Source organism: Hypanus sabinus, chromosome 30 (genome assembly GCF_030144855.1).
Source record: "Hypanus sabinus isolate sHypSab1 chromosome 30, sHypSab1.hap1, whole genome shotgun sequence".
NCBI lineage: Eukaryota > Metazoa > Chordata > Chondrichthyes > Myliobatiformes > Dasyatidae > Hypanus > Hypanus sabinus.
The window spans coordinates 33,581,071-33,606,917 of record NC_082735.1 but is presented as its reverse complement, the minus strand read 5'-3'; the positions used below and the strand labels follow the sequence as shown (position 1 = coordinate 33,606,917).

Sequence of the window (25,847 nt, the reverse complement as noted above, 5' to 3'; positions counted from 1 at the left end):
ATGACAATAAAAGTTGACTTGACTTGATTTTGAGCCGAGACCCTTCTCTTTTTGATTCCTGACGCAGGGTTATGGCCCAAAACCTTGACTGCTTACTCTTTTCTGTAGACGCTGCCTGACCTGCTGAGCATTTTGTGTGTGTGTTACTTTGGATTTCCAGCATCTGCAGATTTTTCCATGTTGGTGATACTGTAAAACATTTAATGCCGAGTTCTGCAAAGCTACACCCATCAATACTTAAATCTTAACTGTCCAAGTAAACTAATCTATATTAACTCTATTAATAATTAATTTAAGACAACACAGAGGTGTAGCAGTTAGTATAATGTTAATAGAATACCAGCGACCCTGGTTCAATTCCTGCCACCGCCTGTAAGGAGTTTGTATCCTCTCCCTGTAAACAAGTGGGTTTCCGCCGGGTGCTCCTGTCTCCAAATCGCACAGATTAGTAGGTTAATTGGTCAGGTGGGTGTAATTGGGTATCGTTGGTGTGTAAGGTACTGTTAATGCGCTTTATCTTGAAATAAATTATAAATATTAACACCTGCCACAGATCCTGCTAATCAGCATATCATCTCCAATGTTAAACTCCAGCACAGAATCCAGCTTCTCGGATCGTTTTTCCAACTGTTTATCGAACTTTAAAGAGAGCACAAGTGAGTCAGACATGCAAAAGTGAAAGTAAATGCCTTGGAGCCCTAAAATATTCAAGGATAAATTAATTTTATAATAATCAAGGAGCCATTGTTTTGTAATAATTCTTTCACTAAGACTGCTTAAAAGATTACTTTAAAAAAATATCCTATTTATTAACATACCTATTATATTTAGACGGAATCTAAACTAACAAAGTTTCAAATCTGATGAGAATCTCACTGCGAAGAAATTATTTTCTCTCAGCTTCTCCCAATTTCCCCAGTGATTATCCTCCACTAAGCAACCAAGATGAAGAAAAAAATATTAAAAAAGATACTTACATAATTCTGCTTAAAAACAGAGTACCAGAAGGACAAACATAATCCCAGTACTTTGCAGTTATCTTCTGTACTACATAAAGCTAACTATTTTTATGTTAAATTAAAAACTCTCAACCCAATATGCAAGCTTTAATCTCCTGCTTAATATTTTCAATTTGTGGAATTGAGGTCATATTAACTTCAAGGTAAAAATCAGTCATTTGTGATACAGCACCGGTCCTTCAGCTAAAGAGAGTGTTTGGCACGAGGCCAAATATAAACTAAATCTCTGCTGTCTGTACATGACCCATATCCCTTCATATTCAAAGTAAATTTCTTATCGAAGTACATATATGTCACCAGATACTACAGTGAGATTCATTTTCTTGCAGGTATTCACAGTAGGCCAAAGCAATACAATGGAGTCAATGAAAAACTACAAAGTTCTGACAAACAACCAATGTAAAAAGATGACAGATAGTGCCTAAAACAAAAAACACAAACCCCTAGTATCTCCTTTATGCTTCACTTCTCTCACTTTAAATGTACAGAGAAAATTTACAAGGATGTTGCTGGGTCTGGAGGACCCGAGTTATATGGAAGCATTGAATAGATAAGGACTTTATTCCTTGGAATGGACAGTTACAAGAAAAAGTTTGAGAATCCTTGGCAAACCAGGCAATTGCAGAGGGTTCACAAACTTTTTCTTGTAACTGCAGAAGATTGAGGGAAGGTTTGACAGAGGTAAACCAAATTATGGAGGGTATAGATATAGATGCAAGGAGGCTTTTTCCACTGAGGGTGGGTGGGACTACAACCAGAGGTCACGGGGGTGAAAAATTTTAAGGGGAATGCGAGGGGAAACATCTTCACTCAGTGGGCCGTGAGAGAGTAGAACGAGCTGATGGTGCAAGTGGTGCACGAGCTCGATCTCAACGCTTAAGATGTAGTGCAGGTCTATGGGTATAGGCAGTTTAAATGGCTCAGCCTGGACTAGATGGGCTGAAGGGCCTTTTCTGCGACTCTAAATGCATATCCTCTAGTATCTGACATTTCTACCATGGGAGATGGGTGGAGGGTTGGCAATACGTCTCTACCATAGGAAGTGTGAGACACTCCTTTCCTCCAATGGCCTGCAGGTCACCCTTGGGCAAGGTGTAGCACCTGCTTAGCCCCCCCCCCCCCCCCAAAAAATCAGGATGATGTGAAGCCACAGGAGCAGCTGGTGCACATCACAAGCCCTGGTTATGCGACCACTGATGCCAGGCAGACAATCTCTGAAGAGTATTGATAATGCCTGGGGTCACCCGTCTTGTGAAGACACTGCCCAGAAGGCGGCAATGGCAAACCACTTCTGTAGAAAAATTTGCCAAGAACAATCACAGTCACATGACCATGTGACCAGGACCATGTGACATGACCAGGTCACAAACACAGCACGTAACGATGGTGAGGAAAAGATTCTGTCTGTCCAATCTAAGCTTCTCAGAAATATATAATGTTCGATTGGATCACCCCTCAACTTCTGATGCTCCAGAGAAAACAAGGTTTATCCAACCTCTTCTTATAGCTCATATTCCTTAATCCAGGTAGTATCTTGATAAACCTCTACTGTAAGCTTTCCAACCTAATCTGCTTAGCAATGGACAGAAAAGTCAGTTAATTTAACAGGTCAAATTAATTAGTAGCTCTACATTAACATCACAGCACCATCCAATGATGACTAAGTGTCCTGTCCTATGTTTAGAAATGACTTTAAAGAAGAAATTTGGCCTACCATCTCTGCTTGATTCACAGTGCGTGGGAATCCATCCAACAGAAATCCATTTTTGCAGGCCGGGCTGTCCAGGTTTTTGTTAATCAGTTCAACCACCATTTCATCACTCACCTAAAGACAATCAAAAATTAAATGGTAAATGTGCCAAATATTTACGACTTGTCATCACCATCCCCATCAGACCATTCTACTGACTAAAAGATGGTTTTGTAGTAAGCTTGTTCACTTTGGAAAGACGTCTGAGGTGCAGGAAATTTGAGAGGAACGTAGCAATTGCACGTGTTCTGGCATGAACATCAACAGGCGTTAAAGCAGGATGACCAACTCTCCCTGGTCTCCACCCACGAAGGCTAAGAGGGGCACAAATTCGACCGGGCATTTTGTAGACAGCACACTAACCTCGATCGTCTTGAAGAGCCGATGCAGGCAAGATTTCAGACCACAGTGCGTGAAATTTGCCACGCAACCAATCAGCAATGAGATTTCCTCCCACATCACAGCTGAGTTTTCAAAATGACGACCAATCAGCTGATTGATAAGTATATAGTGGCCAAGCATTCGGAGGACACACAACAATTAGCAGCGCGTTAATGACATCTCCTCGCATGTCGACGAAATGTTTGCAAGTAAGTTGTCAAGATTGTAGAAAAACTCTACCCAACTATAAACCACCCAAGCGACACATTTTCCCAATGATTTCCAACATGTTCTCTCTGAATTTAGAGGGGAGACAGGGCACGGGACAATGAACTGAGAGAAAATAATTGGAATTTTGACGTCTCTCTCCACCCACCCGAGCAAGCTCATTTATCTTCTTTTCTTTATGGTCTTCAGCTTTCTATCTTAACTTAGATTATGATCATACACACGAGAAAGTCTGCAGATGCTGGAAATCCAAAGCAACACACACACAAAATGCTGGTGGCACTCAGCAGGTCGCGCAGCATCTACAGAATTGAATCGGCAGTTGATGTTCTGAGCCAAGACCTTCAGGACTGAGAAGAAAGGGGAAAAGATACCAGAATATAAAAAAAGGTGGGGGAAGAGGAGGCGGCTAGCTGGAAGGTGATTGGGTGAAGCTAGGTGGATGGGAAAGGTCAAGGGCAGGGGTTAGGTGAGAAGAGTAGATCATAGGAGAAACGGAAGGAGGGGTCCCAGGGGAAGTGATAGGCAGGTAAGAGGAGGAAAAAGGTCAGAGAAGGGAATAGAAGAGCTCATGTTCTGCTCATTCTCTTAGATGGAATCAAGCCAAGTCACTTTTATTGGCATTTGGACCATAACTGCTATGTACAGTACATAGTAAAAATGAGACAATGTTTTTCAGGACCATGGTTTACATGACAGTACAAAAACTAAACTGAACTATGTAAAAAACAAAAAAAAACAACTACACTAGACTACAGACCCACCCAGGACTGCAAAACAGTGCAGGCAACACAATAAATAATAAACAGGACAATAGGGCAGTAAGGTGTCAGTCCAGGCTCTGGGTATTGAGGAGTCTGATGGCTTGGGGGAAGAAACTGTTACATAGTCTGGTCGTGAGGGCCCCAATGCTTCAGTGCCTTTTCCCAGAAGGCAGAAGGGAGAAGAGTTTGTATGAGGTGTGCGTGGGGTCTTTCATAATGCTGTTTGCTTTGCGGATGCAGCGTGTAGTGTAAATGTCCGTAATGGCGGGAAGAGAGACCCCGATGATCTTCTCAGCTGACCTCACTATCCACTGCAGGGTCTTGCGATCTGAGATGGTGCAATTTCCAAACCAGACAGTGATGCAGCTGCTCAGGATGCTCTCAATACAACCCCTGTGGAATGTGATGAGGATTTGTGGGGGGGTGGGGGTGGGAGATGGACTTTCCTCAGCCTTCACATCTGGAATCTGGACAAAGTTGCTCTTCACCCTATCACAAACCTTCCCTTTGATTCCTCTCCACATACCGCCTCCCCACCGCAACTTATATACTCTCAAGTTCACCATTGTTCAGTTCTGATTAAGAGTCTCTGACCAGCAGCAGCAACTCTGAAATTTTCTCCTCAGATGTTATTGGAGCTGCTGTTAGTTCTCAACATTTACTGCTTTCTGTTTCACTTCCAGCATCTACAGTTACTTTGCCTCTCAAGATTCTAGATGAGTTTGACAGGATAGACGAAGGAATGATGGTTGAAGTGCCTAGAACAAGGGTCACAGACTCGAAATAAGCGGTTAGCCATTCAGGATGAAGGAGGGAAGAGATTTCTCCCGAGGGTATAGCAAATCTTTGGAATTCGCTCCACAAGCAAGCTGTGGAAATTCAGTCACTGTTTACGCTTACAAAAAAAGAGAGAAAGTATTTTTGCTATTAAGGGAAAATCAAAGGATTAATGAAGAAACTGGTGCTGAAGTGAAGGAGATAGTGGATCGAGCACGAGGGGAAAAACTGCCTGCTTTCACAATTGATTCTAAGGGTTCAGATTTCTTCAAAGCCAGAGATTCCAACAGACAGGACTTGAGTGTATTCAATGTTTATAAGCACTTTCTATTTCCTGAAGCAGATAAATCAAACCAGAAATTACTACCATCTAGCTATATTTTTTTAAAAAAAGCTCCTCATCTCAAATCTGAATGGACAGTCTTTTTTGGCCTAGTTCCAGTTCAGGAAGGAATCACTCACCACTTACTCTGTCAATTGCCCCTCATTGCCACAGTCATTCACATCAAAATAAGCACAAGGATAACAGAGCTTTAATTCAACAGTGGTTAACCTGCAGTAAATGTGGTCATGTGCAGTTTGGACTAACTACTGAAATATTGGCATATCAGAATCAGGTTTAATATCACTGGGGCACGGTGTGAAATTTGTTATGCAGCCGCAGTACATTACAATACATAATAATAAAAACAAATTACAATAAGTATACATAATAAAGAAAATTAAATTAAATAAGTAGTGCAAAAATAGAGAGGGAAAAATACTGAGGCGGCATTCATATGTTCATTGTCCATTCAGAAATCCAGTGGCAGAGGGGAAGAAGCTGTTCCTGAATCGCTGAGTGTGTGCCTTCAGGCTCCTGTACCTCCTCCCCGATGGGAGCAATGAGAAGAGGGCGTGTCCTGGGTGATGGGGGTCCCTAATGATGGATGCCACTTTGTGAGGCATCCATCAGGTAACAGCTAGCCCAAATTAACCACGATAAATACCAAGAGCAAATCAATTTCTAGTTTGAGGGGCCTTGTGACACTTTGACTATTTTCTTTGGAGCAGATAAACAAAGAGAAATAAAACAACATCTGAGTTTAATACTTAATGAGTATTCAGGGAAAAAAAATTTCTTTTGCCAAGTCACTGATTGGAGTCATTTAAAAAAAATCAGAGAGAGAGAGAGACTGCTTTACATGAATAGATGTCGAGAATATGGGCACTCTTTCAGATTTAACCAATGATTATTGCCTCGTTTGATTGAAAAGTGGTTAGATATTTGTTCAGGGGAAGGTACGAGGCTAGGATACTGCAAGGTTTGGAGTTAATCTGACTTTCTCTAGCATTGCTTGCTTAGAATAATGAGCCACAAGCTTTTTTCTGATGTGTGAATTTATGGTACTTCAACAGTAATCCATTAGTTCACAAAAAAATGTAATATACCTACAAAGCTGAGGCTCTGGCTGCTCTGGGCTTTGTGTCTGTGGACTCACTTTCGTTCTGAATGCTACTTGTTTACTTTTATTGTTTGTATGATTTGTTTGTTTTCCTCTCTGCAGATTGGGTGTCTGACTGATCTTTTTATTGTGGGTTCTTTTGGTTTCTTTGTTTTATGGTTGCCTGTAAGGACACAAATCTCAAAGCTGTATACAATATACATGCATTGACACTTTGAACTTTTGAAACCACCCTAACTTTCAGTCACTATAAATTCAGTCATCTATTGTCAGTCAATGGGGCCCGTTTCATACTCAGTCTCTGCAGTTAACCAGCAAGGTGACTTTCTGCTGATCAGTAGACTTTCACTAACTTGCTGATTCACACAGAACTGCAAATTTCAGATTCAGCCAGCAGTCTGCACTTAGTGAGCCAAACTTATTCAGAGTGCCAATAGGATCATTAACTTTATTACAAATACTCTCCAGATACTTCTCTAATCGCCAGCCGGTGATCTCGAATAAAAATGCACATTTCACACTGGGCAAACTCAGATGCCAAAATCCTATTAAAATTTGTTAAGAGTAGCAAGTATAGCACCAATAACTGAGAAGCAGACACGCGGTATGGTGTCAAATCTTTAAAAGGGATCCATACATTAACCAATTCAAAAAGTATCCCAAGTACTATTAGGGTGTATTCTCGAGTTACGGTGTACAGCAAATACTAAATTTAGCAGCAACTAGTCTTCAGACCTGAACATAGATTGTAGATTGAATTTAAAATGCAGCTCTAAGCAAAAGCCTCTCTGAAGCTGCAAATTGGGGCTGATTACAAACCAAGAAATACCCATTCACTTGACGTCTGCAGATTCATGAGTCCAGAGAGAAAGTCAGTGGGGATTAACATTCAATTTGGGTGTCTGGGGCATAGGTGTGAAGAAGGATGTGTTTGAATATCATACAGGCAGTCCCCGAGTTATGAACGTCCAACTTACGGACAACTCATACTTACGAACCGAGGAAGGAGAACGCCGTCTGCCATTTTAAGTTGGATCGCGACACCGTCCGCCATTTTAAGTCACTGCCGTTGACACTGTGAGTGTGTAACTTTGTACTTGGTTTAAATTCTTTGCAAGATTCACCCTGACCCCCCCCCCCCCCCACCCCACCGCGGTCAGCTGGTGGCACAGTGAGATCAGCACCAGGCTCGAGAACGGAAGTTCCTGACTTCGATCCAGTGACGGACCGCTCCCGTGCCGAGTCAATGTCGATCCAGTGACTCCCATACCAACCGTGCCGGGTTGATGTAGAGCTCGCAACTCGACCTCGTAAAAAAACACTGCCACCTCCAGTTTAAATTCCCACGTGGAATATTGTAGAGGACCAAATACCCAAACTCAGCACAGCCCCATTTGTCCCATTTAATCTGTCTCAGTGCGGTGGTCCTTAGACCCAGCGGACCTCAGAAGCTGGCGCAGCTCGGGACCCGCTGCCCACAGTGTTTCTGTTCCATCAACGAGAAGCAATCACGAGTGAAAATAAAGTGGAAATAATAGTGTTTGGAAAGAGGTGAAACGCCATTGGTCATTGGAAAAGCGTTAGGCTACAGCTGGTCAATGATTGGAACAATTTTAAAGGATAAAGTGAGAATAATGGAGCATGTGAAAGGCCCTGCCTCAATGAAAGCTACAATTATTACTAAGCAATGCAGTGGTTTAATTATTGGAATATATGTTTCTTAAGTGTTTTAAATGCATAGAAAGGTAAAATATATATTATATACTAAGACAAATGTTTGACTAACTGACGCTAAATAATACTGGATGTACTTGTTCCGACTTGCGTACAAATCCGACTTAAATACGGACTCAGGAACAGAACTCGTATGTAATCCGGGGACTGCCTGTATGTAATTCAAAGGAAGCATTGTAGATACAATGTAACTATAGAATTGTCCTGCTGTTAACTTTGATCTTTAGCATATAAAAATGTCATGTAATATTGGGTCAGGAGGCCTCTTCCTCCAAGAGTGCCTCAATACGATGCCTGTTGCTCGTTTTTGTTGAATACTTCTATATCCTCTAGCTTCAGTCTCCCTCTGGTGACGGCTCATGCCACAATACCAAATGGCTTACCTGCAGGAATACATGTACTGAAGATCATTTTGCAAACTGCTTACAGATTTATTCAAACAAAAAAAATCCACTGAACTGCTCTAATAAAACCAACTTCTTCTCTTACGTCAATTCACTCCATGTAAAGATACTTGGCCTACGTTCCACCCGCCCCCACTGCCCCCTGCAAGGCTCTGTCCATTCATGTCCAGAAAAGGGACGTGAAGTGTCCGCTTCAGGGACACAGGTACAGGAAAATCTTTTTGTCTAATCACAAGAGACTCTGCAGAGGCTGGAAATCCAGAGCAACACACACACACACAATGCAGGAGGAATCCAGCAGGTCTGGGAGGATCCATCAATTTGAATTTTGCATGTTTTCCCCAGGTGGATTTTCTCCTGGTGACCCAGTTTCCTCCCACAGTCCACAGATGTCCCGGTCGGGTTATTGTTGGGCGGTGCAGCCTGCAAGGCCATACTCTTTGCTGTCCCTCGATAAATAAATAAATGCTGACTGTTCGTTCATTTTCATAGATGCTGTCTGACCTGCTGAGTTCCTCCAGCATTAGCTGTGTGTTGCTCCAGATCATTTTGTCAGTCTTTTTTAAATTATCTGGGCTCTGTTAGTTCTGTCATTCCAAAAAAGGAAGAATTTCATTCGATTTTTTGGGACAAGTAGGAATGATGACAGCCAGAGTCAGCTGCAAAAAAAAACCCAGAAATGACAATATTATGGTATAAATCAGTGATTCCCAGCAGGGGTGGTTACGTGTCCTAAGGGGGCATTAGGGGAAATAGAGGTTGTCGGGGGGGGGGGGGGGGGGGAGAAGTACAGTGATATCTGAATTTGAGACCTGACCAACCATGGCAACTCACTGCTGTCATTGGCAGCCAATAGGCATTCCCAGTTTATGTTATTTTTTTTATTTTAAATTAACCCTGTTAACGATAGAATCTACGTACAGTGCTATTGCTACATGTCTGAAGGCAGTGAAGCCTTGAATTCTAATCCTGCTAGGAAACAGAAACTACAGAAAGTGTGTCAATACAATGTTACATACCTGGAGTGTGGTTTTATACCATTTCTGTCAGATCAGAGACGCCCCATCTGCTATTTGTAATACTGTACTGTCTAACAAATGAAACCATTAAGATTGCAGGAACACTTCCATAAAAGACACCCTGAAAAGGCTACTTATGGTATTACACAGTTCCAGAAGATGAAACAAGCATTTGAAAACACTCGAGTCATTTGCCAAGAAAGCTAAAAATGACCTTGATAGTGGTCTCATTGCTTGTTATAACATTTCCAAAATGATAACAAGTGTGGAATTTCTCATACAATTGGTGAAAGATTGATAATGCCTGCTGTATCAGAAGTGCTCACTGTTCTCAAGATTGATACAGTATTTTAAGATCAATTCCTCTGCGGCTCGTTGTATTGGCAAAATGAGTGAAGGCATTTAGTACCAACTATGCACAGAGCTACAAAAAACAGTACTTGGGATACAACTGGATGAGGCAACTGTGAGAGAAAATGAGGCATTATTAATGGCATAACACGAGGAAATCTGTAGATGCTGGAAATTCAATCAACACACAAAATGCTGGTAGAACACAGCAGGCTAGGCAGCATCTATAGGGAGAAGTGACGTCGACATTTCGGGCCGAGACCCTTCGTCAGGACTAACCGAAAGGAAAGATAGTAAGAGATTTGAAATTAGAGGGGGGAGGGGGATATGCGAAATGATAGGAGTAGACCAGAGGGGATGGGATGAAGCTAAGAGCTGGAAAGGTGATTGGCGAAAGTGATACAGAGCTGGAGAAGGGAAAGGATCATGGGACAGGAGGCCTCAGGAGAAAGAAAGGAGGTGGGGGAACACCAGAGGGAGATAGAGAACAGGCAAACAACTAAATATGTCAGGGATGGGGTAAGAAGGGGAGGAGGGGCATTAACGGAAGTTAGAGAAGTCAATGTTCATACCATCAGGTTGGAGGCTACCCAGCTGATATATAAGATGTTGTTCCTCCAACCTGAGTTTGGATTCATTTTGACAATAGAGGAGGCCATGGATAGACATATCAGAATGGGAATGGGATGTGGAATTAAAATGTGTGGCCACTGGGAGATCCTGTTTTTTCTGGCGGACCGAGCGTAGGCGTTCCACGAAACAGTCTCCCAGTTTGCGTCGGGTCCCATGATCCCTTCCCTTCTCCAGCTCTGTATCACTTTCGCCAATCACTTTTCCAGCTCTTAGCTTCATCCCACCCCCTCCGGTCTACTCCTATCATTTCGCATTTCCCCCTCCCCCCTCTAATTTCAAATCTCTTACTATCTTTCCTTTCGGTTAGTCCTGACGAAGGGTCTCGGCCCGAAACGTCGACAGCGCTTCTCCCCATAGATGCTGCCTAGCCTGCTGGGTTCCACCAGCATTTTGTGTGATTAATGGCATAAATATGGTTTCTCAAAAACAGAAATGTTCATTAAGAGATTCTCTTTTGTAAAAAGTTAAAAACAGCAATGGAGAGTCGATCTACGACGAGCTTAAAATGTATCTTGATGATAAAAGTATTCCAACTAGGAACAAGATCTCTAGTGCAACAGATGGAGCACAAAATATATGACAGGTTGCCAAGCTGATTTGGTGGCATTTACGAAAAAAGAAATTCTAAGTCTTCTTGCAATCCATTGTGTGATTCATTGTCAACATCTCACAGCCAAAAACCTCAGCCAGTGACGTTTTTTTTCCCCAAGCATGACTGTCGTAATATCTGCTATCAGCAAAATTAAAGCTCATTCATTAAGCAGCAGAATATTTTGCCAGTTATGCCACGATAAAGATGAAGAGTTTGAATGCTTGCTTCTTCACACTGAAATGTGTTGGCTGTCAAAAGGCTGAAGCTTCAAACACTTCTTTGATCTTTTTGACACTGTGTTTGAATTTTTGCTCAAAGTCGACACGAGCCTGGGAAACAAGATTGAATTTCTCAGTGTAAATGTGGCATATCTGGCTGATCAGTATGACAAAATGGACATTTTAAATATGAAACCTCAGGGTGAGAATTTCATTTTAATCTAGGGAAAAAGTGCAGAAAAATTGAATATACAGTATACAAGCAAAACACTGGGAGGAGGATGTTCTCACAGTTTCCCTGCATGGAAAGTATAGCACTCTCTTTCACTGCTGGTGATTTGCAAGAGTACTGCTTATTCCTGCAGTCACTGAAGGAGGATTTTCAGAAACAGATCAAGGACTTTTAAAAGAGTCTGGAAATTCAAGGCTGGGTAACTAATCCATTTCTTTGCAAGGTGAAAGAACAGGAAGAGAACTTGTGAGAAAAAAATTATTAAAATCCAGAATGATGAAGAAGCAAAAATGCTCTTCAAAAATGTTGGCTTTTGTGGCATGTGGTAACTCCTGAAATGCAGGAAAACCTAACGTATCTCCCTCAAGTAACTACTGAGTTCAAACACACATTGACAAGAATCAGCAAGCAGGATGACCTGGTCCTCATCAAATACTAGCAGCATTCATTACATCAACAGCGACAACTCTAGAAAATGTTTCCCTTATGTACATAAGATGCCTGTTGACAACACGTCTATTGACAACGCCAGTTTCTGATTAAATCAGCAGTTCAGTTGGGGAACATTAAGCCCAGGATAATTTTAATCACCACATGATCACCTCAGAAGCCGTCTGCAAGTAACTATCCAATGTGGGTAGCTCAGACTGCTGAAGCGCGAGCTTAAGGATATCAGTGAACTCACAGCCAGCCGATCAGCACAGGTCTTTAGTACCTAGCCAGGTACCCCATCTGGGCCGGATGCTGGAATAAATACAGTACAGGCAGTCCCTGGGTTCTGAATGAGTTCCGTTCCTGAGTCTGTCTTTAAGTCGGATTTGTATGCAAGTCGGAACAAGTACATCCGATTATTATTTCGCGTCAGTTAGTCAAACGTTTGTCTTAGTATATATTTTACCTTTCTATGCATATAAAATGCTTAAGAAACATATGTATTCCAACAATTAAACCACTGCGTTGCTAAGCAATAATCGTAGCTTTCATCAGGGCAGGGTCTTTCAGATGCTCCATTATTCTCACTTTATCCTTTAAAATTGTTCTGATCACTGACCGACTGTAGCCTAATGTTTTTCCAATGACGCTTCACCTCTTTCCAAACACTTTATTATTTCCACTTTGTTTTCAATCACAGGGTGAATCTTGCTAAGAAAAATTTAAGCCAGATCCAAAGTTACAAACTCAACACTGTCAACGGCAACAACTTAAAATGGCAGACAGCGTTCTCCTTCCTCAGTTTATAAGTATGAGTTGTCCGTAAGTCGGACATTCATAACTCAGGGACAACCCCCATTTATTTGGGACACCATGCCACTTAATTGGGACAGAAAATGGCCAGTCACGTGCTCTTGTGTGGTCATTAGACATTACTGGACTTAGAGCGAACAGTTGTGCCAGTTGCATGTACTTGTGTTTTTTGTTTTTTTTTATTAGTTTTTTTTAATACATTTTCTACATCGCTACAGATAAAAAACCCCAGATCAAAATGAAGAAAATTAATACAGTGCAAAAATAAACATAAAATAATAATACAATACAAAAAAGATAATTGAGAAAGCACCCAAATTGAAGACATGTAAAATTAGTATCCTCCCCAAGCCCCGCAACAAAAAAAACTCCAGACCAACCACAACACAATATAGAGAATATAAATCAGGACATTCAAACCCCCAAAACTGTAAATACACTTAAAAACAGAAGATAATAATGCCTACTACCAAAAAAAGAGCTGAAAGCAAGGGACCGAAAAAAAAAAACCTTAGCTAAGAGGAAGGTTATGAAAGTACTCAATAAAAGGTCCCCAGACCTTATGGAACTTTATATCTGAATTAAGAACTGAGTAATGAATTTTTTCAAGGTCTAAGCAGGACATAATATCATTAAACCATTGAGCATGCGTGGGTAGGGCAACATCTCTCCATCTAAGGATTAAACGTCTAGCTAGGAGAGAAGCAAAAGATAATATTCGACACTTAGTCAAACTCAGACGTAAATCTGTTTCACCAAAAAACCGAACAAAGCAATTAAAGGGTTAAGTTCTAGGTGGTGATTCAGAATATACGATAACGTTATGAAGATAGCTTTCCAAAATTTCTCCAAGCTAGGACAAAACCAGTACATATGAATGAGAGAGGCCTCATCCCTTTTGCATTGATCACAAAGAGGCCTAATATTAGGGTAAAATCGAGATAGTTTAGATATAGACATATGGGCTCTATGAACAATCTTAAACTATAAAAGGCAATGGCGAGCACAAAGAGAGGTTGAATTAACCGATTTGAGAATCGAGTCCCAAGTCTCATCAGATAGGGAGATATTTAAATCATGCTCCCAAGCCATTCTAATTTTATCCACAGGGGCACGTCGTAAGGATGCTAATTTATCACGAATAAATGATATTAAACCTTTACCTAGTGGATTAATAGAAAGAAATAAATCCATTACATTTTTCTCAGGCATTTCAGGGAAGTTAGGAATTAAAGGATTGATAAAGTGTCGAATTTGGAGATATCTAAAAAAATGAGCATTGGGCAGATTGAACTTAGCAGAGAGCTGTTGAAAAGATGTGAAGCGATTATCAATAAAAAGATCTTTAAAATGTCTAATGCCCTTCCTATACCAATCATGGAATGCTGAATCATATGTAGTAGGTAAAAAAAGGTGATTATGGAAGATAGGGCTAGAAAAGGAAAAACCATGGAAACCATAAAATTTCCTAAACTGAGCCCATATACGCAAAGTGTGTCAAACAAGAGAATTAACAATTAATCTGGACAAACTGCTAGGGAGTACAGAGCCAAGAAGTGCAGAAATAGACAAGTCTTTAGAGGAACTCAACTCCATTGCAACCCAATTAGGGCACTCGGGTTGGCCATGGAAAAAAGACCAAAAGGTAGCACAACGTATATTGGCTGCCCAATAATATAAACGAAAGTTAGGTAAAGCCATGCCACCCTCTTTTTTAGATTTTTGGAGATAAACTTTATTAATTCTAGAGCGCTTATTCTTCCACAGATATGACAACATAATAGAATCTAAGGAATCAAAAAAAGATTTAGCAATAAAAATTGGGATTGATTGAAATAAATATAAAAGTTTAGGGAGAACATACATTTTAACAACATTAATACGACCTACCAAAGACATAGATAGAGGTGACCATTGTAACAGACTCTGTTTTATAGAGTATGAAAGATTGGCAAAATTTTCACGAAAAAGATCTTTAAACTTCCTTGTGACTGTAATCCCAAGATAAGTAAATTGATTATGAACTACTTTAAAAGGGAGATTACGGAATGTTAATTCTTGTGCTTCTTTATTAATTGGGAAAAGTTCACTCTTATGTAAATTAAGTTTATAACCAGAGAACTGGCTAAACTGATCAAGAAGTGAAAACATTGGAGGTAAGGATGTAGATGGATTTGAAAGAAAAAGTAATAAGTCATCAGCATAAAGAGAAACTTTATGCTCAACACCCCCTCTCCAAATCCCGGTCAATTCAGGACAGTTTCGAAATGCTATTGCCAAAGGTTCTATAGCCAAATCAAAGAGAAAGGGACTTAAAGGGCATCCCTAACGGGTGCCACGTTTGAGGTTAAATAACTGGGATTTCTGAAAATTAGTCAAAACATAGGCAGTAGGACACAGATATAGCAATTCGATCCAAGAGATAAAACTTTGACCTAAGTCAAATTTTTCTAAAACTGCAAAAAGGTAGTTCCACTCTATACGATCGAATGCTTTCTCCGCATCGAGGGAAATAACACATTCAGGAATCCCAGTTGGAGGTGAATATAAAATGTTAAATAAATGCCGAATGTTAAAAAAAGGAAGACGGTTTTTAATAAAACCAGTTTGATCATCAGAAATAATAGAGGGAATAACAGTTTCCAATCTGTAAGCCAAAACTTTGGCCAAGATTTTAACATCAACATTAAGCAAAGAAATCGGCCTATACGAGGAACACTCTGTTGGGTCTTTACCCTTTTTTTAATAAAAGAATAATAGATGCCTCATTAAAAGAGGGTGGCAATTTACCGTAATTAAACGAGTCAGATAATACTGAGAATAATTGAGGAGAAAGAAGTGAAGAGAATGATTTATAAAATTCAACGGGGAACCCATCAGGTCCAGGAGATTTCCCTGAAGACAATGCAGAAATTGCAAAAGATATTTCTTCTAATGATATAGGCGCATTAAGGTTAGCTTTAAAATCAGATGAAAGCGAAGGAATATTCAGATTATTTAAAAAAAGATCAGAGATATTCTCATTCAGAGATTCAGAGGAATAAAGTCGAGAATAAAAATTTTTAAATGCGTCATTGATTTCTAAGTGATCCGATGTAAAGTCTCTATTCTCCTTCCGGATCTTTGTAATATGTTGTTTGGCTTTGGAACGCCTCAGCTGATTGGCTAGAAATTTACCAGATTTGTCATCATGAATATAAAAGCGACTCTTACTTTCAAGAAGTTGGCGTTCGACAGGTTGAGTAGACAGAAGCTTAAATTTAGTTTGAAGTTCTACACGCTTCTTCTATAATTCAGGATTCTTAGTTTGAACATACAGTTGATCCAATTCTTTAATCTGATTAATGAGGTCTAATCGATCTGCACAGGACTTTCTATTAAGATTTGCTGTATAGGAGATTATTTGACCCCTCAAATATGCTTTCATGGCATCCCAGACAATCTGGGATGACATTTCAGATGATGTATTGGTGTTAAAATAAAAGGTTATCTGATCCTTAATAAATTTTAGAAAATCATCATCCGATAATAAAGTCGAGTCAAAACGCCAGTGTTTATTCCTCTGAGGGAGACCAGGAAAATTTAAAGACAAAGTAATTGGGGCATGGTCAGATATCAGTATACTCTGATAATCACAAGAACAGACAAATGGAATAAGTTGATTATCGAGTAAAAAGAAGTCAATTCTAGTAAAGGTATGGTGAACATGTGAAAAAAAAGAATAATCTCTCTCAGTAGAATGAAGGAAATGCCATATATTAGAGATACCATAATTAGAGAGAAAAGAGTGAATAGCTAAGGCAGAGCTAAGGTAGGTAGTCTAGTAACAGAGGACGATCGATCCAAATTAGGATGTAACCAACAATTGAAATTGCCACCCAGTATAAGAGAGTATGAGTTTAAATCTGGTAGTGAGGAGAAAAAACGTTCAAAAAAATTAACATCATCAAAATTGGGAGCATACAGGTTTGCTAGTACAAGTTTAGTATTATATAATTTACCAGAAACAATAATAAAACGGCCATTTGTATCAGATATCTTATTATGGAGTTCAAAAGGAGTATTTGTATTAATAAGGATGGAGACCCCCCCTAGCTTTGGCCGCAAAGGATGAATGAAAATGCTGACCCGCCCACTTTGACAAAAGCCGAGAATTATCAAAACTACGAATATGAGTTTCTTGAAGGAAAGCAATGTCAACTTTGAGTTGTTTAATATGCGAGAAGACCTTCCTTCTTTTAACAGGATGATTCAATCCCTTTACATTCCAGCTCACAAATTTAAGTGTATTAACCATTATCAATTGTTAGTGCATAGAAGGTAGCAGGCATATAAAAAAATCAAGCAGTACAATAACAGTCTGGGTGCAAAAATGTAAACATAGATCTGTAGAGTCAAAGCAGAGACATGTCCTGAGTAACAAAGGAAAACAAAAGAAACAGTGAGTAGTGTTGGAACTGGAGAACCCACCACACACTCGCAACCCAAAACTAGATGGCTACCTGAAAAAGCAGCTAGCTCTACCAAAAAAATTAACCCAAATATGACTTCCAGTTCTGTGTCATTAACAAAAATTCCGTATAATATAGCAAATAATAACTAATTTATGCACTAGAAAACAGAATTACAAATAGGAACAACTTCAACAGAAGTATAAAACTTAATACAAAGAAAATCAGAAGAAAACTAAAACTAACCTACCTGCGAAAAGTTATAAAAGATTGAAAGAAAAAAAGGGAGGGAGAAAAGGGGGAAATTATAAATTCAAAGAGAGTACTTATCAACCATTTACAGAAAAAAAAAGCAAAACTGAAACTATGAATCAACCAACAGGGAGGCTTTCAATAAAAACTCCAAACCTCCAAAACAAGTTAAAGTCAATTGTAGATCTCGAAAGGTAAAGTTATACAAAAATAAAATAGATTACACAAGTAACATCTAAAAATCTGCAGGGAAACATTAAACTTAGATGATCTATTCAGAAAAAACGCACCAAGTCCAGGGAGAGATTGACTACAGCCCTTAGAGCTTCAATAGATAATGTCTGAATTATTCAAGTAAAGTCTGAGTTCGGAAAAAATTAGTTTTACTTCGAGCAGTACTTATCAACCATTTTAGAAGGTCAGGCCGGTTCCGAAGAAGACGAGGTAGCTGGAAGACTTCCAACAAATGCCTCAGCCTCCTTCACTGATTTAAACCACTCCAGTAGTAAGCGTAATTCGAAGATCGGCTGGATTTCGGAGAGAGGGTCTGAATCCGCGATCAAAAAGCACTTTCATTACACCTTTAAACTCAGCACGCATCTTCAGAACCTGGGGGGGGGGGCATAATCCTCCACAAAACGAATGACCTTGCTTTGAAAAGCAAAAGTACCTCTGCGGCGTGCCTCCATAATCAAACGGTTTTTCACCTGGTATTGATGAAAGCATAAAATTACCGGCCGTGGACAGGAACCCAGAGTTGCACGAGGAACATACATCCTGTGAGCCCTTTCAAGCTCAGGTGGAGTCGGAAGAAATTCTTTCCCGAAAATCACACAGAGAAAATCAGAAAAAAATTCAACGGGAGAGCCCTTTTCGGTGGCCTCTGGCAAACCAAGAATTTGTAGATTGCAACGTCTGCTCCGATTTTCAAGATCCACCATTTTGGAAAAAAGTTTACTGTTCTTCTCCTCTAGGTTGGAGCAGAGAGTTTCAAGATATTGAACACGCCGTTTTAAGTCTTCAGAAGTTAAGTCAATGTGAGATAAATGTCCAGCATGTTCATCCACTCTAGCATTGATCTGATCCAATTTTAAATCCAGCTGGTTGAAAGAAGTTCTAAATTCAGTTCTAAAATCCATTAAAGTATCTTGTCGATGTTGTTCCAGAACAGCGAGAATGTCAACCGGCAAAGCCGTAGAAGTTTCCTTTTTCCCGGTTTTAGTACTTTTGGTAGCCATTATAAGATAGATGTGTTCGCAGGCAGGTAAAAGAGAACTAATAAAATACCTAACTAAGGTTTAAGAAGGGAGACATATAGTGCAAAGATAGGAAGAATAACGGAGCAAAAGTTCGGAGCGACTAAACAATCGCCATCTTACCGGCGCATGTACTTGTGTTATGTCATCCCTCTGGGCTGAGGACACTGATTCAAAAAGCAGTGATTTTTGTCAACTTTGTTTCATTAACTGCGACTTTTAAAAAATTTGAGATTCTTGCCATGAAGAGATTTGACACTACCCGAAAACACTACCCTACTGGACCAAATTAAAAGCTACCTCCTAACCAGCACTCATTGTCAGCTGGCAGAGATAACAGGAATGCTGAAATCTACAATTGCACGCTAAGGTACTGGTGACCCCTGTTTCCATCCAAGGGGTCAATGTGGACATGGTGGAGGATTACAAATACCTGGGGATAAGAATTGACAATAAACTGGACTGGTCAAAGAACACTGAGGCTGTCTACAAGAAGGGTCAGAGCCGTCTCTGTTTCCTGAGGAGATTGAGGTTCTTTAACATCTGCCGGATGATGCTGAGGATGTTCTACGAGGCTGTGGTGGCCAGTGCTATCATGTTTGTGTTGTGTGCTGGGGCAGCAGGCACCAACAGAATCAACAAACTCATTTGTAAGGCCAGTGATGTTGTGGGGGTGGAACTGGACTCTCTGACGGTGGAGTCTGAAAAGAGGATGCTGTCCAAGTTGCATGCCATCTTGGACAATTTCTCCCATCCACTCCATAATGTACTGGTTAGGCACAGGAATACATTCATCCAGAGACTCATTCCACCGAGATGCAACACTGAGCGTCATAGGAAGTCATTCCTGCCCGTGGCCATCAAACTTTACAACTGCTCCCTCAGAGCGTCAGACACCCTGTGCCAATAGACTGATCCTGGACTTATTTCCACTTGGCATAATTTACCTATTATTTAATTATCTATGGCTTTATAATGCTAGATTTCTACACTATTCTTGGTTGGTGCGACTGTAATGAAACCCAATTTCCCTCGGGATCAATAATGTATGTCTGTCTGTCTGTTTGATACATCAGCAAGATAAACTGTGAGAAGAATGGGCAGTATGTGAGGGACAACATGGGACATCCCAAAAACAAAAGTGTGGGTCCAGATGTTGAAGAGGTCCTCGGTCAATGGTTTTCTATTGTAACTGGACAAGGTAAACGTGTCAGTGAACCAATGTTAAAAAACAAGTCAGAGAGCTAGCTAAGAAACTGGGTCACAAAGATTTTAAAGCAACAGATGGTAGGCTGTCTCAATGGAAATATAAAAACCCACATTAAATTCAAGAAAGCACACAGTGAGAAATGTACTGTTGATGCTCTAAGTGCAGAAACATGGAAATCCACAAAACTCTCCGACTTGCTTCAAAAATTTTGCACAGATGATATCTACAATGCCTGATATCTACAGGCTTTTTCTTTAAAAACCATGCCACTGAATGCTTGCCTTGCCAGCAAACACACAATACTGTCGGGTTCGAAGAAAGCCATGGATCGCATTACTGAGTTGTGTTGTTCAAATATGTCAGGAACAGATAAAAATAAATTGTTGGTTGTTGGGAAAAAATGTTAAACCTTGATGTTTTAAGGGGCTAAGAACGGATAGTTCACTAATCGAGTACCATGCCAATGTATGCTCGATGAATTCCTCTGCCAATAACCATTACAAACTAACAGTTTTATAGTACTGTCATAGTATTGGTACTGTTCTAATTTGTTCTGTATTTCATTTAAATACATAATTTGTTACTCAGTGGGTGAGGGGTGGAGATATGTCTCTACCAAAGGAGTAATAAGATGCTCTTTCACTCCACTTGCCTGCATGTCACCTTTGGGTGTAAAACCTGCACTGCCCCCCGCCCCCCCAGTCAGGGTGACGTGAATCCATGGGAGCAGCTGGTGCACATCACAAGTCCTGGTTAAGCGACCACTGACATTCGGCAGACAATCTCTGAAGAGTAATGATAATGGCTAGGGTCACCCTTCTTGAAAAGGGCAGAAAAGGGTAATGGCAAATCTCTTCTGTAGAAAAATTTGTCAAGAACAATCATAGTCATGGATAAGACCGTGATTGCCCATGTCATAGGACACAGTACATAACGAATGATTGAACACAACTTTATAGTACTGTAGTAATATTGGTAGTGTTTCAATTTGTTCTGCATTTCATTTAAATAAATATTGTTACCCAGTTAAATGGTAGTTTGTTGTTTATCTACTGTATCTTTTTAACTATTTCCGTGAAACTTCAGATAATTGCAGCAACCACTTAATTGGTCCAAAATATACTGGTCCTGATGTGCCCCAATTTATCAGAATCCATTGAATTTACAAATTATATCCAGCACTTTACGTGCATACATTTCAGACTCCCAACATCTACAAAGTTTTGTTCTTCACTTTTCATTGTTAACGTGAAAAAAATCCTTGGAAATACCCGAGTTCAGGCAGCATCTACGGAGGGACAAGTAGACTTACTGTTTCAGATCTATGATCTATTAGAACTAATTAAATGAATCTGAAATGTTAACTATGCTTCTCTCTCTCGTGAGTACTTCATGGGCAGGATTTTCCCCATTCACCATTTCAGAACATTGCACTTACCAATTTGCCAGCATCTAGCGTTTTCTTTAACTTTTGTCCCAGTTCTGAGCCACTTGCCACCATGGCTCGCAACATGTCACCTGTTGATAAGTGACAGACACTGTAGTGCTCAGCAAGCTTATGAGCCTAATGAAAAAAAAACCAAATTTCAAGAGGTTTTTAATTTCTTCAGTTAGCAATTATTTTTATTAAAACCAATTGTCTCACTACAAGCTGAAATTACTCACGCAAAATAATCACATCAGAACATTAAACATGAAATGTTTCATCACAAGTAAATATTGAAATTGCATTGAATCACCTGCTGTTCCCTTTGATCTTAGGGGTATAAAAATGTGATATACATTTGGGTTTGTGAGCCTCGACTGGGAGTGTCTCCAGAATGATGCCTGCTTGTTGTGCTGAATAAAGACTTCTATATCACCTGCTTCGGTGTCTCTCCGGTGACTTCGATCACAGTCACAACATTTTGGGGATACTCCATGTCAGAATCAGCTTTATCATCACTCACATTGTTTCATGAAATTAGTTTTTTTGTGGCAATACATAAAATTACTGCAGTACCTTACAAAAGACTTTGGCACATACATTTAGTGAGGGAGCCCAAGATTTTTGCATAATACTTTAGCATTCACGTATTGCACTGTACTGCTGCCATGAAAAACTAATTTCATGACATAATGTGAGTGATGATAACCCTGATTCTGATATGAGTCTTTATTGTGGACTGAGAGTGGGAAGGGTGTAAAGTGAGGGTGCTTCTTGTATTCTTGATATGTGCTTAAGACTTTTCGCAGCACTGTATCTCATCTTTCATCAACCTTGTCACTGACAGTGCCAAGATTTGCAGGGAAGTCCAAATGGGAATGCAGAAAATGAATCTTTAAGTGACACGTTGTACTTCATGGTGTTGTATGCTTGAAGCATGCTGTCAACTAGCTTCAAGTGGTCCATACAAAACTGGTTCAATTCATCAATATTTCTGGGATATCTTGCAGGAACCTTTTCAGCTCATGCCACAGCATCGCCAATTGGGTTAAGGTCTGGAGTCTAGCTTGGCCCTTCCAAAATAAGAATTTTCTTCTTTTTAAACCATTCTGTTGATTTTCTCTAGTGTTTTAGATCATTGTCTTGTTGCATCATCCAACTTCTATTAAGCTTCAGGTGATGACAAGCTACCCTGACATTCTCCTGTAAAATGCCTTGATACAATTTTAACTTCATTATTACCACCCCCCCCCCCCCCCACCAATGACTGCAAGCTGTCCAGGCCCTGAGGCAGCAAAGCAGCCCCAAACCATGATGCTCCTTTCACTGTGCTTCATAGCTGGGATGAGGTTTTTATGTTGGTCTGCAGTACCCCCTTTCCTCCAAACTTAGCAATGTGCATTTCTGCCAAAAAGTTCAACTTCCGTCTCATCTGTCCACAGAACATTGTCCCAGAAGTGTTGTAGAACATCCAGGTGTTCTTTTGCAAACTTGAGACGTGCAACAATGATTGTTTTCGAGAGCAGTAGTTTCCATTGCGGTTTCCTTCCATGAACACCAACCTTGTTCAGTGTTTTTTTAAAAAATAGTGGACATATGAATGGAAACTTTAACAAGTTGCAGTAATTTCTACAGGTCTTTTGCAGTTACCCTTGGGTTCTTTTGACCTCTTTCAGCATCGCATGTTGTCCTCTTGGTGTGACCTTTGCAGGACACCCACTCCTAGGAAGAGTTGCAACAGTCCTGAAATTCCTCCATTTGGAGACAATTTCTCTTTCTGTGAACCGATGAACACCAGGTCTTTAGAAATGCTTTTGTTCCCTTTTCGAGCATCATGCATCTCTACAATTCTTCCTCTAAAGTCCTCTGAAAGTTGTTTTCATAACGGCATGGTGCACATAAAGAGATCTTCTCAGAAGAGCAGGCTTTGTCAGTAACCTGACTATGCGTCTTTTTTAATCGGGCAGGACACCTCTGCAACTCACTCTTCCAGTCTCATCTGATTGATTGGAAGACCTGACTCTAAATAGGTTTTGTAGAAGGCATTACCCAAGAGGTTCACATACTTTTTTGAACCTAGACTGTTTGTTTAAATGGTGAACTCGGTATTGACAAGAAGTTGTGCAATTGCTTCTGTTATTAGCTTAGGCAGATTGTGTTTTGTCTATTATTGCGACTTAGATGAAGATCAGACCACATTTTATGAGTAATTAAAACAGAAAAGCAGGTAATTCCAAATGGCTCACAAATGTTTTCTTGCAACTGTATATTAAAATAGTTAGATTAAATAAGTAGTGCAAAAAAAATAGTGAAGTAGTGTTCATGGGTTCAATGTCCATTCAAAAATTAGATTGCAGAAGCTGTTCCTAAATTGTTGAGCATGTGCCTTCCTGATCACAGCAATGAGAAGAGGGCACGTCTTGGGTGGTGGAGGTCCTTAATGATGGATGCCACTTTCCTGAGGCATTGCTCCTTGAAGTTGACCTGGATACTACGGAGGCTAGTACGCATGATGGAGCTGACTAATTTTACAGCTCTCTCCAGCTTACTTCGGTGCAGTGACCTGCACTCCCCCCCCCCCCCCCCCCGCCAGCCCATACCAGACGGTGATGCAGCCAGATAGAATGCTCTCCATGGTACATCTGTAGAGTTGCGAGTGTTTTCGGTAACAGACTCAAACCCCTAATGAAATATAGCTGCTGTACATTTAAGGCTAGGCTGGAATGGGTGGCTCAGTGTGTGCTCGCGAGCACAGGGCGTGACAGAATTGTGCAAGTTCAGATATGACCAGAAGTTATACCAAAGATTGTGAAAAGTAGCAGATGGAAAGCTAGCTCATGGAATACCAGATTGGAGATAAAAGCATCACGATTGAGGCAGTTTAGCAGCAGACAGTACAAAGCCACTATTACTAAGGCAGAAGCCCGATACAAGCTATGACTTATACATGTTACCCCAATGAACATTTTCACTGAACTCGTTTGAGAATGCAAAGCAAGGTGCAGGAAGCATTCATAAAATCCACTCTCTCAAAGCCTTTCCTCCTTTAAAAGAAATTTAGAGTTTTGTCACGTCGGAGAGTTGTAGCCATGGTTTCACTGGCCCTACACTCAACCCTGGAACATCTGGACACTGGGGAGCTGCAGCCACGATGAAGCAAAGTAGAGGTGGTGGATCTGAAAATACAAGCCATCACCTTTCGGGCAGCCACAATCCTTACCCTTGGATACCTATAAACAACTTATTTCCCACAAATACAATTTAAGGCTAATACAAATTACAAATAAAAGAATCCTAAAGAATAATCGAGAAACATGAGAAAATGCTGAGATGCAGAAAGTAACACACACAAAATGCTGGAGGAACTCAGCAGGTCAGGCAGGATCTATGGAAATGAATAAATAGTCAATATTTCAGGCCGAGACCCTTCTTCAGGACTGGAGATTCTCACGCTGCACAGATCTCACACCAGGTTAGATATCTGTTTTAAAGATAAAACAGAATATTATTTCCCCCCCATTCTATAAATTAGTAACCCACACCCAAAAAAATTTAGTCGCGATTCTATAGTTCAAAAGCCTAACTGACATTGTGTAGCACCTAAACATCCCGAACTATTGTTTTTTTGGAAGTCGTTGGAAGGTTTTGAAGGTCAAAGTGTCTTTACATGAAAATGGAATCCAATCTGCCAATGGACTTAATTAAGTAACCAAACACGACTTGGGTCGCAAATGTACTCATACTTTAGTGGGGTAAATGCACACCAGTTTAACAGAAAGAAGTTTTCTACCCGAACCTTAGCATCCTACAAAATCAAACTTAGGAAAGAAAGGGGAACATGGGTCGGCAGACCGGCGGGCCAACTCTGCACCCACCTGCGTGCCTTTCCCTGCTCCGGGAGGGCCCAGAAGAATAGCCCTGATTCCCCGCTGAACACAGCTCACTTTTGGCTCCTCTTTAGCCGCCGGGCTCATGTTTAACACTGAGAGGTCCCCCTTACTCGCCGAACCACAGACCGCCGCTCGGCCGCTCTCTCCGACTGGCCCCACAGACGCGACCGGGACAGTAACCCGCCCCACGGGTCTGCAGCTGCTCTGCTGATTGGTTAACCGCTCCGTCAATCCCGTGGCCGCCCCGCCTTACAACGGAAAGGAAGTTGCGTTTAAAGTCAGCGCCTGCGGAACCCACACAGATCTCTGCCACATGACACCCAACTTTACGCAGATGTTGGTTGCTATCGCGTTAAACATCCAGGGGTCTTGGAGACGTAGAAAGGTACAGCGCCGAAACAGGCCGTTCTGCCCATCTAGTCCGGGCCGAGCCATTTCTAAACTGCACCGGGACCACAGCCGTCCATACTCCTACCGTCCATGTACCTGACCAAACTTCTCTTAAACTTTGAAATCCGGCTCCAATGCACCACTTGCGCTGTCAGCTCATTCCACACTCTCACCACCCTC

At 40.7% G+C, this 25,847-nt stretch overlaps 1 protein-coding gene across 3 annotated transcripts in view; it reads right to left on the bottom strand.

The window, feature by feature from the left end:
* Nucleotides 1–25,480, bottom strand: part of ak2 (adenylate kinase 2) — a 36,922-nt gene extending 11,442 nt beyond the window's left edge. Inside the window, exons 1-4 of one of the 3 annotated variants that reach the window (XM_059954652.1) lie at nucleotides 25,263–25,476; nucleotides 21,400–21,525; nucleotides 2,734–2,844; nucleotides 545–639 (exon numbers count right to left, since the gene is read on the bottom strand). In XM_059954652.1, coding sequence (XP_059810635.1) covers nucleotides 545–639; nucleotides 2,734–2,844; nucleotides 21,400–21,525; nucleotides 25,263–25,361 — 431 coding nt within the window. In that variant the 5' untranslated portion in view covers nucleotides 25,362–25,476. Of the gene's footprint in view, nucleotides 1–544; nucleotides 640–2,733; nucleotides 2,845–21,399; nucleotides 21,526–25,262 lie in introns of all 3 variants that reach the window. The other 2 variants (XM_059954654.1, XM_059954655.1) reach the window with 2 other exon arrangements.
* Between the last annotated feature and the right edge of the window lie 367 nt (nucleotides 25,481–25,847).